Raw genomic sequence first — 13,701 nt, forward strand, 5'->3', positions numbered from 1 at the left:
ACGATTGAGGCATGATGGCATCCGTGTATACCCAGAGATGATTACAGCGGTGATGCTGTAATTGCACCGTGAACCCTTGCAGCGACGTGATAAACTCGAGCATGTAAAGTCAGGACCCCTGGCCCATAGTTAGAGACCCAAAGACAAAGGGTCGTCACTCGTCAGCTGTCTGGAGCCCACAGCAGTCGAGATTCGCCCCTCGTACCATATCGCCCGATCCGGCTAGCGTGCACATCCCGATCGGGAAACCGGGGGCCGTTCTGGCAAATCGGCCCGCAACGTCAGGATCAAATCCGATGAATGCGCCGATTCTTTGGTCCCTGTTGCGTTTTTTTCTCTTGTTTCGTGCGACTTAGTTCCAGAATGATGGCCCATGGCCAGCTATATAACACCCGGCTGACCCCGCCGCAGCCTGTTCCTGATCCCTGCTTAACCGTCTTCACCATTCTACTCACTATATACTCCTATAGTATACTAGTATAGGACTGTATCATCGCCAATATGCAGTCATCACAAGCAGACCACAATGCCCTGCACCAGACCTTCTCACTCGGCTCTGCCAGAGGAGAGGTCGACCCCACCGACCTGCCCTTCCGCACCCTGACCGACAACGCCAACATCGAGGAGTATGTCAACGAGACCCAGACCGGCGAGATCATCAAGCCCCTTCCATCTGCCAAGGGGAAGACGGAGGACTGGAAGCTGGTTACCTTCAAGATCGACGACCCCGAGAACCCCAAAAACTGGTCCAAGGCGAAGAAGTGGTACGTTACCATGGTCGTCGCCTTTACCTGCTTCGTCGTCGCCTTCGCCAGTAGTGTCATCACAGCCGACATCCCAGGCCCTGCAGAAGAGTTTGGTGTCTCCCGCGAGGTCAGCCTGGTCGTCGTGACGGTGTTTGTTGTTGGATTCGGCGTTGGGCCCATGGCGTTTGCCCCCATGTCTGAGATGTTCGGACGTCGCCCAGTCTATGCTGCCACTCTCTTGCTGGCCGTCATATTCGTTATTCCGTGCGCTGTCGCCCAGAACATTGGGACCCTGATCGTCTGCCGTGCCATTGATGGTATTGCATTCAGTGCACCAATGACCTTGGTTGGCGGTACCCTCGCCGACATGTGGAAGAACGAGGAGCGCGGTGTCCCCATGGCCGCTTTCTCTGCCAGCCCGTTCCTGGGCCCAGCCATTGGTCCTCTTGCTGGTGGCTACCTCGCTGATGCGACTGGATGGCGATGGCTATACTGGTTGACCTTGATTCTTGCATTCGTCGCCTGGGTCCTGATCACCTTCACCGTCCCCGAGACCTCTGCCCCGGCCATCCTCGCCAAACGAGCAAAGAAGCTGAGAAAGACCGAGAACGACCAGACATATGTGACTGAGACTGAACTCGATGCTCGCCCCATGGGAGAGCGTCTGCGCGTCTTCCTCCTCCGCCCATTCCAGCTCCTCTTCCTCGAGCCCATCGTCCTCTTCATCTCCATCTACATGTCCGTCCTCTACGGCCTGCTATACATGTTCTTCGTTGCGTACCCAATCGTCTACCAGGGAGGAAAGGGCTGGAGCGCCGGCTCAACCGGTCTCATGTTCATTCCGCTTGCTCTCGGTGTCGTTATGAGTGCAGCCTGCTCCCCCTTCGTCAACAAGCACTATCTCTCGCTGTATGCCAAATACGGCGGCAAGCCTCCGGCCGAAGCCCGTCTCATCCCAATGATGCTCTCCTGCTGGCTTATCCCTATTGGTCTGTTCATCTTCGCCTGGACGTCGTACCCACAAATCCACTGGTTTGGACCTGCCATCGGTGGTTGGCCTGTCGGATTCGGCTTCATCTTCCTGTATAACTCGGCCAACAACTATCTTGGTAAGTTCATACTATTATACAAGAATATAATTGTTTCAGACACTAACATCTACCAGTGGACACATACCAGCACCAAGCCGCCTCTGCCCTCGCAGCCAAGACCTTCCTGCGTTCTATCTGGGGTGCTTCGACCGTTCTCTTTACCGAGCAGATGTACGAACGTCTGAACGACCAGTGGGCTAGCACGCTTCTTGCCTTTATTGCACTTGCTTGCTGTGCGATCCCATACGTCTTCTACTTCAAGGGCGCATCGATCCGCCGCTTCTCCAAGTTCGCCTTCGCCGACGACGAGGAGCAGGCGAACGATGCCAAGGCATAAAATCTTTTCTCTTGTTGGTGATAGGTGATTATGGTGCTTGCATACTTAAACCTAGAAGCGTGAAATTGCCTTTCTTGCTTTCTGTTTCTTATATTTTTATACCTTGCTAATGCGTTCCGAGCTCATGCGGAGACGGTATATACCTACATAGACTAGTTATGGCCTGTATTGTATAATGATTTATATTAATTACATCTTTGAATCGTGCTTCCACCCCGGTAAATCAGCGAGGTCCTTTGCAGGAGCATCTCGTCGAGACTTCAGGGCATCACCGCTGCCAGGTCTCCATCTCCACGCTTCAGCCAGTTCCGGTGATAGACATCCCTCGAGTAGTTCAACAATGTGCTTTCCGATACTCGGCAAGAGTTTGAATGAATGTCTGTTAGAGTCAGCAATGCCGTTTCGTTTGTGTTTTTAATTGATCCATTGAACTTACCCACTATCCCCCGTCGCCACAATGAAATTCTTCCACCGCGGATGCTCGCATATCAGCACGTTCGCATCAGCCGTGTCCGTGCACCAGCACATAGTGCGGTTGAACAGCTCTTTATCCGTGAAGCGCGGTAGAAATCGAGCGATTGCCTTTTTGACGGTGACTTCCGAAGAATCGGGGTACGTATCTGTGGGGTGTTGGGCGTGGGATCTGGGGACAGAGATAGGTTTAGGCGAAGAGGCGCCGTAGGGCTGGTGCTGTTTGAAGCGCGTGAAGCCTGGGAATTCGTCGCAGACTTTGATTATGCCGTTCCTGTGCCGGTGTTAGTTACTGCACACTCTATCGAGGAAGGGTGTTTACTCGTTGGGCTCGAAGAAGAAGCCGTAGTCGCCGTCATATACTACTGGGGAGTCTTTATACTGAGCTGCTTCGGTGGGCGTGAGTTGGATATGGGCGAATACCCAGGCCTGTCGGCGATCAATGAGGGAGCTGCTGGCGTTGGCATGTATTGCTGGGGCTTACTTTCGAAACACACTGGTCTTCTAGGTCGATTAGTGTCGGACTCCAGGCACCGGCTGCTAGAACGACCTTGTCGGCGTAGTATCTGGTGCCATCTACGGTCTCGACGCCGTTGCATGTCGTCTTCGCCCCATCGGTGAATAGGGGTTGTTTGAATGTCCCAGAACTGCGACGGTCAGTATTTGAGTGCTTCGAGTACTATAAGATCCCATCGACGTACCGGCCAAAACCAAACTGGACGCCCTGGCTTCTGAGGAACTGCCCTATCGCATTGATGGCTTTGGCAGCAGCAAGCCAGCCCCCGTCGCCACAAAACAAGCCTTTCCACCCCTGTCCTGGTGAGCGACGTTCAATAATCGCTGGGCTATTGGAAATTGGCTCAGGTACCTTGATTTGCTCGCGGGTGAAGTGCGGTGCCTTTGCTAGGATCTCGTCTTCGCTCTCCAGCAGGAAGTTCGTCTTCTCCAGCCCAACATTTGCATCGATTAGGGCTTGGTGTTTCCGCCTCAGACCGTCAATGCCCTCTGCTGTGGAAGAACAGTCGATCTACTTTCTTAGTATAGATGCGAGATCACGCAAGTCCAAGGTAAAAAGGACTTACCATCCCAACCCTATGGAAGAAAGGCCTGAACAGCGGGTCGTTCTTCCACATATCCAGCGCCTCCAGCGACAGCTGCAAATCGGGCTTATTGCGCAGCCGGATGCTCATGATCTTGTTCAGGTCGTACCCCGCCGACTGCGCCGAGGGCACTGGGTATGTGTCCAGCACTGTGATGTTGGACGGCGTGTATCCAGCGCGCACGAGATGCAGGGCTGTCGACGAGCCCATTGTGCCGCCGCCGCCGACCACGACGACTGTTGTGTTTGCGCGCGACGGAGCCATGTTGATTGATTTGCAGAGTTAGAAAAGGTGAGATAGCAGGGGGAAAGGCGAGATAAGGTGGACTGAAGTCAAAGCGAGCGACCGTGGATGGATATCATGTGAGCGGCGAAGATACTAGAGCTCCACTGATAACTCGACTCCGAGGCCCAGATAGTGATGCAAAAGAGTAGTATTTATAAAGATAGCCATTGATCATGCCAGATAATCATGCTGACGCTAAGCGACCGGCGCAGCACCGACTGCAGTGGAGAAATGGCGTTTTGCTTCGCGTGGACCTTCCACCGGACAAACCCCAGTAGAGTTAGACAAGACAGACAGATAGCACACCAACGGAGAACAAGAAGCTTAGCCTCGGACAACACGAACGGCCAGACAAGCCAAAGCCATTCTTATCGCCAAGGGCCACACTAGTGCGGACTTTCGCCTGGACCTTCCACCGTCCTAGCCGAACCCCATGGCACGAGTTGGAGAAGGAGAACGTGGGGAATCGGCCCACTGAGATAGCCAGAATTCCAGTATGCTAGAATGCCAGAGATAGCGAAGCTCTGGGGCATACGCCGAGGGGGTACTGGGAATAGAAGGAGGCTGACCCTTGCGTATATAACCCGTAGTCCTGCCCTTTGATGTCTTGCTTCCTTTCCCAACCCAAGACTGACTCCATAATGACCGACTCGAAGACTGCTCCCTCCCCGCAGGACGATCGCCCTGTCTCGCCCGTGATGGCCGAAGTTGTGCCGGGGGTTGACATGGAGCACTACAGGGCGACTGTGCCCCTGTGGAAGCGGGTGTGGCAGCACAGCTTGACGCAGATGATGCTCCTAAGTATCCAGGCGTTCTGCGGGCCCGCAATGTCTGATGCGATTACGGGTAAGCTTCTTTGAATTATCTCGTCTGAGTTTACGGCTGATTGCCCCAAGGTCTCGGAGGAGGAGGCCTTGCAACTACGCGGGTGTCCAACATCTCTATCGCTATCAACTACGCCATGCTCGCGGTTGGTATGTATCATCCTCCACTGCGGAGTCTGCACACTGACAAGCAATGCTAGTCTGCTTCATGGGCGGTCCCTTGGTGAACAAGATTGGTGTCAAATGGGCGCTGGTTCTCGGCTCAATGTCCTTCCCTATCCAGGGGTCTGCATATTACTGCAACAGCAAGTTTGGGAACCAATGGGTGAGTGATACAATAGACTGTTTCAAGAGTCCAGAATCTTACATGTTGCAGTACCTCATTCTCAGCGGCGCAATCAGCGGCATGGGCACGGCTTGTTGGTATGTCGCAGAGGCCGGAGCCATCATGACACTTGCACCAACCGGTGCTCGTGGGAAGTATTTGGCTCTGTGGATTGTTTCACGGAATCTCGGGCAGCTGGTTGGGGGCGCTATCAAGTGAGTCCAAAGCTATACATTTAAAATAAGTGGTCTTTCTAACAATCTTGTCAGTCTCGCAAAGAACCACGAGAAAGGAGCAGACGGAGGCATTACCCCGGACACCTACATTGCTTTTGTAGTCATCGAGTGCATTGCGTGAGTATATGGGTACACATGGGTACATACAGAAAACAGCCTTACCTGACTTGTCACAGTTTGCCATTCGCGTTGATGATTGCTCCCTTCGAACGCGTTGTCCGGTCTGATGGCACGACAATCGTTACTGCAGAGACACTTTCCACCAAGCAGGAATTCAAGCGCATTGGAAAGACAGTGACTTCACGACTAATTGTGCTCTCCGCTGGCTGGGCACTGTGGTCGTTCTTCTACACGTAAGACTGCCCAATTCGAAGCTGGATAGGGCTAACCATCACAGCGGCACCTGGACCACCTACTTGGGGACTTACTTCTCTGTCCGCGCCCGCGCTCTCTCGTCTCTGGTCTCGCCGTTCTTCTGCATGTAAGTCAGACGCTTGTCCAGCATTTGCATTCGCTGACCAGGCTTAGTATTGGATGCTTTGGCCTGGGGTTCATCCTCGATATGAAAGGCCTCAGCCAGCGCCGCCGTGCCCAACTCGGCCTTTATGTCGTTGTCATTCTCAATGTCGGCGTGTATATCTGGTCCATCATTATGCAGGCCAAGTTCAATCACCACAACCCGGGACATATTGACTGGGAAGATGGGCTGTACCCGTCCTCTTTCCTGCCGTATTTCTTCGTGCAGACTACGGGGCCGTTCTCGCAGTCATACATGTACTGGCTTTTATCGTCGTTTGCGACAGATGCGCAGCGTAAGTTTGATATCTACCGTGACAGTCCAGACGTACTAAAACCGCATAGAAAATGTCCGGAATGGCGCTGCGTTCAGGTGCATCGAAGCTGTTGGGCAGGCTATTGCCTACGGCATGAATACCCAAACGACGAGTAACCCGCTTATTGGATTGTATGTTCCAGTTTAACGTCCACTCTTATACAGCTTACTGACGCTCTTAGTATTGTGACCTTTGCTCTGCTTGGAGTTTCACTGCTGCCGATGATTATGCTTGTTAACTCGACGCCGGACCGTATTCCTGCTGATTTGGTGGCCGAGGAGGAGGCTGCTGCTGCCCGTGAGAAGGCTGAACGTGTTTAAATAGTGTTAAGGAATATCAGAATGAAACATAAGAAATGTCTCCCTAGTTCTAAAATATAGCAGGTGTTGTTGGTATACTTTCCCTCGGCAAGAGCAGTAAACAACTTGTGACGGTCATATGCAGCCACGACACTATTTTGATATCTATACAGTATTGAGTAATTAGCTGGTAATAAGACCATTCCTTGACAACAATGTATTCTTCACTTAATGCTGCATCGGTGTCTTCTCTATTAAACCGAAGGTGACGTCATCAGTTCACGTGACTCGCTGAGTCATCCACTACTCCGCTGCCGTTTTGGCGTCAAGACTCCAGACTCCAAGACCATCACAATGCACGCTCGAGACGCCCACCAACTCGCAATCCCCCGTTGCTGTCTGCCAATATCTACCGCACTGCTGTGAAATCCCCGACCCACACAGTCGACCAATTGATGCGCCTCCGCCTACCAACACAGAGTCTCCCTTGCAGTGAACCGCCAACCGTGAACCTGACCATTGATTGACCCGTCCGAACCATGCCCGCATGAAATGAGGGGATTATAGAAAGCCGATCGAGTCATAATCACAGCCATGGACAGTGTCAACCACACCTCTCCCCATTCCATCCAAACGTCCATGTCATACTCGCCGGCGGCGCCTGTCGAGAACGGAGCTGGAGCCGGAGCTGGACCTAGCAGAGGGTCGGCCACCGCGCAGGGGCCCATCACCGACCTCCCCCAAGCGCAAGTCGATGCGATTATCCGTGCGAAGCGAAAAGCGCGCGAACCGAAAGCTTGCTACCCGTGCCATGCGCGGAAGGTGAAATGTGACCGGAACTTCCCCTGTGATGGGTGCGTGAAGCGTGACCATGCGGAGCTTTGCTCCTATGAGCGCCCGTCAAAGAAGAGGGCTGGTGCTGGGTTGGGGCCCGATGTTGGGCATACTGCGACAATGGGGGCTGGGCATATGGATGGTGCGGGCACGAGGCTGCCTGCTGGGGAGGCGGGGTTATTGGACGGATCTTCTGTGAGGCTGAAGCAGGAGCCTGGCTTGGGATTGAGTAGCCAGCCAAGTCCGGCAAGTGGAGGGAGGGTCTCGATTGCGCGCGAGGACTGGGATAATGTGCGCACGAGATTGAAGGAAATGGAGCAGACGCTTGCGAATATGCGGGCTGGCCTGGATAAAGCGAATGAAGATGGCGCGGGCGCGGGCCTTGGCTCCGGCTCGACGCTGGAGACGGGCAGCGTGCAGAGCGGTGGCGATACGAGTAGTCGGTCCAAAGGGGCATCGCCGGAGCGAGAGGGTATCCATGCGCCGAATACTTTGGGCGAGGGTACCGTGCACCTTGGGTCGAGGTCTGTCCTGGCTTATATCTTGAACAACAAGTCCGGTTCCGATCAGCTGCAGACGCTACTGGAGGGTGGAATCCTGCCGAAACTTGGTTTGGATAACGAGTCTGCGACTTATCCATTTGTTGATCTATGGTCTTCTGACATGTCTACGTTTGACATCAGCGCGGTCTGCTGCGCCCTTCCGACGGACCAGCAATGCAAGGAGTGAGTATCACTGCTCGGACTCTAGGACATTGGCTAACTGGCTAGGTTCTTTTCGTACTACCGAGATATCGCCGGCGCAATCTACCCTGTCATCGAGGATGTGGCCTTGTTTGAAAGGAATCTCGACCTTCTGTTACAAAACAGAGTTGCTGCTGGCGGTGTTTATCGCGCGGATGACGATCAAGCGCAAAGACCGTTTGGGATTTCAATTGCGTATCTCGGTCTTTTGTTCGCAGTGCTGGCCTCTGGCTGTCAATCGTCCGATTTACCCGGCAAGGAGAGAGAGCTCAGTTCCCAAGTATATGGTATGCGTTTGTCCTGGTGCGATGCTGTGCAATGCTGACTGTATAGTGTGCTGCTCCTACCAATGCCTTCGAATGACGAACTTCCTATCCCAGCCGACGATAGAAGCTATCCAGACTTTGCTCGTAATTGGCAACGTTCTGTCGTATAATATGAATCCCGGGATTTCTTACGTTTTACTCGGTAGGCCGTTCCTCCTGTCGAGATTGCTCGTCACTGACTAGTTAGGTATGACGCTTCGAATGGGCCTGGCGCTCGGTTTGCACGTCGAATCCAGCCATTTTTCAGCGGCAGAACGTTATCGACGACGACACGTATGGTGGTCGATGGCGTGGCAAGACAGCCATTTCTCGCTATCGTATGATCGCCCGTCCACTACCGCTGTTTGCCAACCAGAAATTGCGAAGCGCGAAGGTGTAAAACCAGGCGACTTCTCATATTTCGAGTCCCTCTGCGGGGTGATCTCCCTGGCTCTCAAAGTGGTCCGCGGCCGGATGCTCAGTCCACACTCACAGATGAGCTGGGAAAACATCCAAGACTACAAAGATCAAATTCAGAAAATCCTTATCCAAGCACGCCCTTACCTCCGAGATCCTCAATACTGCATGACGCCAACCGAACACCTTGAGCGCAACGTTCTAAAACTCCACTCCTCATACTTCTCTTCTGAGCTCTGCCGGCCAGCGCTCAAAGCCACCGCCAACACCCGCGACCCGCAAACGGCCCGCATGCGCGCCGATTGCCTTGATCATCTAATGACGACTGTTGAGGCGTACGTGGAGATGCACGCTGTCAGCTCCCACGCATCCCGTTCCTGGATCACTCTACAACGCGCAATCAGCTCTATTTTCCTGCTCGCCGTCACTGAAGAATCCAAATCAAACGCGCATTTCTGGACCCTCCTTCGCAAACTCAAAGCAATCATTAGCGAACGCGCCAATGCTGAATTCGACTACGGATCGCCACAAAATGCATCCGTGGACCGCAGCCCCTTATATAACTCCCTCGGACAGCCGATCATGAACCCTGTATCGGGGTCCCCTGCTGCACTGAGCTCTCCTGCTGCTGCGGCAGTGGCTGCAGATTCCCAAACACAGTGGGCAAAGCCCCTGACGAAGACGCTCCGCGCGCTCGAGAAGCTGGAAGCAGCCTTCCACACCCGCCCCTCACCGTCTATTATGACGACGGGAGCATCACCAACGTACCTCAACCCAGCGACAGCTATGCACCCGAATGCAAATCCGATGGTGCCACTCCCACCGTCCGGGATGACGCCGAACCTGGGCTCCCTGCAGCCGCAGACACCAGAGAGCTCGACAAGCGGGGAGTGGACGATCCCGAATATTCTGGATCGGGCGCAGGAGTATATTCACCCGCCGTTATGGAGTTGATCGGTTTATACTTGAGCATTTACTGCCGGATGGCTAGCTGGCTGGCGTTTGGGTGGCATGGATAGCTAGGAACGGGAGGAATTCACTATTATGAGGTTTTATATTGCATAGTTTGCGTCAATAGTTACTGGATTTACTTCTTCCACTTGTTTCATTCAATCCTACAACTTTACTAAAGCAACCAAGTCCAGCCTGTAAACACCGTGCTTCTATCATTTAGTCTATATACCATCCCATTCACCGACAAGTATACCCCCCATCAACAACAATGTCCGCCCCCGTCGTATACGTACTGGCATCACTCGCCAGGTAAAGATAGACGCCCTTCAGCTCTCGCGGGTCCGCGTCCCTCCGCAGCGGCGTCAGCCCATACCACGCCTCTTTCATCTCAAACGCACAATCACCGCTAATCGGCGTGTCAATGTACCCCGGGCTCACGCTGTTTACGCGCGCAAAGCCCGCCCATTCTACAGCCAGTGATTTGGCGAGGTGGATTACACCAGCTTTGCAGGCGTTGTAGCAGGCCTGGATGGACATCTTGTTAGTACACAACCGCCGTTACCGTCATATCCAGGTATAGGAATGATTGACGTACCTGTTGCTGCGGAACATTCGCCGCATGCCCGCTCATCGAGGCTGTGAAGATGAGGTTTCCGTGCCCCTGCTTGCGGAAGATCTCGCCCGCCACGCGCGCGCAGTAGTATGCGCCTGAGAAGTCCACGTCCACGACGCGCTGCCAGTCCTCGAGCTTGTCGTCTAGGCCGCCGGCTTTGGATGGGATTCCGGCATTGGCGATCATGACGTTGAGGCCGCCGAAGTCGGAGACGACTGCGTTTGTTGCGGCTTGGACCTGGGTGGGTTAGCTTAGCACAGCACTGTAGGTCCCTGGGGGTTTTGGTTGGCGTGGGGACAGCGATGTACCTCGTTGAAGTTTTGTACGGACACCTTGTATGCCTTTGCGCGCACGCCAAAGTCTTTCACGAGTGTTGCTGCTCGCTCGTCGGCGGGCGAGGAGTTGTACCATAGGGCTATGTCGGCGCCGGCTTCAGCGAGAGAGCGCGCGACTTCGTAGCCGATTCCGCCGGAGCCGCCGGTGATGATGGCGACTTTGCCGTGCATGTCGAACATTTTGAAGACGCTGTCAGGGAGTGAGGGGGTGGGCCATTTGATGCTTTGTTGGGTCGTCATTGTGGCTGTCTGTGGTGGATGATGTAGGGTTAACGGGCGGATACAGATATGAAATAGAAGATAGAAAGATAGAGCAGACTTGAGAAGGAGTTTACCTAGAAGTAGAACGTTCTCTGTCCTCTTTAAAGACTTTAGAGACTACATTGTGCCTCGCAAGGTGCTCGTCCGCTGGCTCGCATCTGCTCCGTAGGCCCCCCGCTGGGCAGGCCGGGACAAGCTGGAGTCCATGTTTACAGTCAGTAGAGAGCGGGCCACAGCAGGAGACAGTGGACTGGACATTCCGTCCGGACCAGGGCCAGATACGAGAGAGAACGTGGACTGATATCGGTTAAGCGGCTATACAACGGCCCCGCAGGCCCGAAGCAACGGCCAACGTCGTCCGACCTCGATCAGCACCGGAAGTGCTCCGGTACAGGCGTTTCAGGCAATCGCTGGCGTGCATTCCCCATGGGGAGCGTGCGCTAGTCACTTTACTGCTCCACCCGAGTCATGCCAGGCCCAGGAGCCGGCTAGAAGGGGGGTAGGCAGGTTTCCCTGTCCCGGTTTGGGTCGATTGAATCATCTGTGGCTGAGACTCGCGAGAGATTTAGGCCTGCTCATGCTCCCTCGTTGCTTTACTCGTCTTGGCCAGGGTATTGATGCCGTCGTATATATAGAGCTGGTCTCCGTATATCGGTTTCCCGGATTCTTTCACCCCTAGTGTCATACCCAGCATACTCAACCATGAAGGACCAAGATATCGTCGGCGAGGCACTGGCCTCTGTCCTCCCCCAGTATGACCACAGCTGGCTTCGAATCCCTCATCTCCTTAAACTGAATCTGATTCTCGTGATCCCTCTCCTGTCCTCCGCCGTAGCAGGCTATGATGGTGGGTACATTGTACGGCCGCCTTATCAAGGTGCTAACGTCAACCAGGATCGCTTATGAACGGCCTCCAATCCATCTCAGAGTGGAAAGACTACTTCGACAACCCGACTGGACCTGTTCTCGGAGTCGTTAACGCAGCCCAGTCTATCGGCAGTGTCATCTCGCTCCCGGTAGTCGGTATCCTCTCGGATCGTATCGGACGACGCTGGACACTCCTCAGCGGAGCCGTTGTGATTATCGTGGCATCGATTATCCAAGCGGCATCGGTTCAATACGGCATGTTTGTGTTTAGTCGAGTGCTTGTTGGGATTGGGTCGATGCTGGTTGTGCAGCCGTCTCCAATGCTGATTACCGAACTGGCGTATCCGACGCACCGTGGAAAGTATACCTGGTGAGTTTGATCATTTCATATAAGTGGACTGTATTGACGGATCAGTGCATTCTGGACGATGTATTACTTGGGCGCCATCCTGGCTTCGTGGACATGCTACGGCACGCAGAAGCATCTCAACAACGACTGGACGTGGAGAGTGCCATCGATTGTCCAGGCCGGATTCCCATTGGTCCAGGTTGCTCTTTTTTGGGCGGTACCGGAATCTCCACGGTGAGTTAGTCTAGCACTGGATATGTCTGAGTGCCTGAATAGTGTAGCTAATAAGACAGATGGCTTGTTGCAAAGGGCAGGACGGAGGAAGCACGCGAGCTTCTTGCACAACACCACACAGCAGGAGAAGCGTCACATCCTCTCATCGAGTTTGAAATGGCAGAAATTGTGCGCACGATTGAGCTGGAGCATCAGGCTGCAGAGACAGGCTGGACAGCACTCGTCAAGACCCCAGGAAACCGCAAGCGCACGTTTATTGCTGTCTGCATTGGTGCCTTTGCGCAGTGGAACGTGAGTACTCGATACTTGATTACTTCTATATCTTGCGTGCTAATTGAGCCAGGGAGTTGCGGTCGTATCGTACTATCTCACGCTTGTGCTGGACACCGTCGGCGTCACCGACACAGACACGCAAACGCTCATCAACGGCCTCCTGCAGGTCTTCAACTTCATTGCTGCATTGAGCGCCGCCATGTTCGTCGATCGTCTGGGCAGACGTACTCTGTTCCTCTGGTCTGCAGCAGGAATGCTGGTCTCCTTCGTGATCTGGACGGCATGCTCTGCAGTCTTCGACAGCACGCAAGTTTCAGCCCTGGGCCGGACGGTGATTGCCTTTGTCTTTATCTTCTACTTCCACTACGATATAGCCTATACTCCTCTCCTGATGGGCTATCCAACCGAGATCTTCCCCTACACGACGCGAAGCAAGGGCCTGACGGTGGAGCTGCTCTCCGTCTACAGCTCGCTGATCGTCCTGGCGTTCGTCAACCCGGTGGCCTTGGATAATATTGGCTGGCGATACTACATCTTCTTCTGTGCGTTTGACGTCGTCGTTCTTGCTGTGACGTACTTTGTGTTCCCTGAGACGAAGGGGCACTCGCTGGAGGAGATTGCAGAGGTGTTTGACGGGCCAGCAGCGGTCACATCCAGAGATGTATTTGGAGTGAAGGGCGAAGGAGTCAAGGAGAGTGCAGAGCATTCAGAGCATGCCTAGTTTGTGTTTCTTGCGGTATCACTTGTGTTTGTTGAGGCTTCTGTATGTCACTAAGTAGGGCAAGCGGCCCAGCTGTATAGCACCATTCGCCATTCGCCATTCGCCATTCGCCATTCGCCATTCGCCCATTCAGCCACATACAACTCGTGTAATCTATGTTTCTAGTTTATTTCTCACTTCCAAATAAATACCTGCGTCATCTGCACATAACTACCGGGATAACTCCGATCACGTAAGCCCCACATCCC

The 13,701-nt window shown here is 53.8% G+C and overlaps 6 protein-coding genes across 6 annotated transcripts; 4 read left to right on the forward strand and 2 right to left on the reverse strand.

Annotated features, from left to right (window-relative positions):
- Positions 1-501: 501 nt before the first annotated feature.
- Positions 502-2,174, forward strand: APUU_60909S (MFS transporter; the record flags this gene model as incomplete). The annotated part of the gene is made up of 2 exons (XM_041694200.1): positions 502-1,855; positions 1,912-2,174. The coding sequence occupies 2 exons, from the start codon at positions 502-504 to the stop codon at positions 2,172-2,174; spliced, it is 1,617 nt and encodes a 538-aa protein (XP_041560055.1).
- Positions 2,175-2,363: 189 nt separating this feature from the next.
- Positions 2,364-4,009, reverse strand: APUU_60910A (NAD(P)/FAD-dependent oxidoreductase; the record flags this gene model as incomplete). The annotated part of the gene is made up of 7 exons (XM_041694202.1): positions 2,364-2,553; positions 2,611-2,919; positions 2,968-3,074; positions 3,130-3,292; positions 3,347-3,456; positions 3,514-3,672; positions 3,728-4,009. The coding sequence occupies 7 exons, from the start codon at positions 4,007-4,009 to the stop codon at positions 2,364-2,366; spliced, it is 1,320 nt and encodes a 439-aa protein (XP_041560056.1).
- A 662-nt stretch (positions 4,010-4,671) lies between these two features.
- Positions 4,672-6,568, forward strand: APUU_60911S (uncharacterized protein; the record flags this gene model as incomplete). The annotated part of the gene is made up of 10 exons (XM_041694203.1): positions 4,672-4,876; positions 4,927-5,004; positions 5,055-5,179; positions 5,231-5,394; positions 5,449-5,532; positions 5,592-5,768; positions 5,813-5,896; positions 5,944-6,227; positions 6,277-6,379; positions 6,430-6,568. 10 exons carry the CDS (start codon positions 4,672-4,674, stop codon positions 6,566-6,568), a joined length of 1,443 nt encoding a protein of 480 aa, XP_041560057.1.
- Positions 6,569-7,141: 573 nt separating this feature from the next.
- On the forward strand, positions 7,142-9,800 carry APUU_60912S (putative C6 transcription factor; the record flags this gene model as incomplete). Its single annotated transcript, XM_041694204.1, has 4 exons — positions 7,142-8,106; positions 8,152-8,411; positions 8,458-8,592; positions 8,638-9,800. The coding sequence occupies 4 exons, from the start codon at positions 7,142-7,144 to the stop codon at positions 9,798-9,800; spliced, it is 2,523 nt and encodes an 840-aa protein (XP_041560058.1).
- A 237-nt stretch (positions 9,801-10,037) lies between these two features.
- Positions 10,038-10,928, reverse strand: APUU_60913A (uncharacterized protein; the record flags this gene model as incomplete). The annotated part of the gene is made up of 3 exons (XM_041694205.1): positions 10,038-10,325; positions 10,396-10,650; positions 10,722-10,928. 3 exons carry the CDS (start codon positions 10,926-10,928, stop codon positions 10,038-10,040), a joined length of 750 nt encoding a protein of 249 aa, XP_041560059.1.
- Positions 10,929-11,711: 783 nt separating this feature from the next.
- APUU_60914S (uncharacterized protein) lies at positions 11,712-13,453 on the forward strand (the record flags this gene model as incomplete). The annotated part of the gene is made up of 5 exons (XM_041694206.1): positions 11,712-11,856; positions 11,904-12,246; positions 12,292-12,459; positions 12,519-12,750; positions 12,803-13,453. The coding sequence occupies 5 exons, from the start codon at positions 11,712-11,714 to the stop codon at positions 13,451-13,453; spliced, it is 1,539 nt and encodes a 512-aa protein (XP_041560060.1).
- Positions 13,454-13,701: the final 248 nt, after the last annotated feature.

Source organism: Aspergillus puulaauensis, chromosome 6 (genome assembly GCF_016861865.1).
Source record: "Aspergillus puulaauensis MK2 DNA, chromosome 6, nearly complete sequence".
Classification (NCBI taxonomy): Eukaryota; Fungi; Ascomycota; class Eurotiomycetes; order Eurotiales; family Aspergillaceae; genus Aspergillus; species Aspergillus puulaauensis.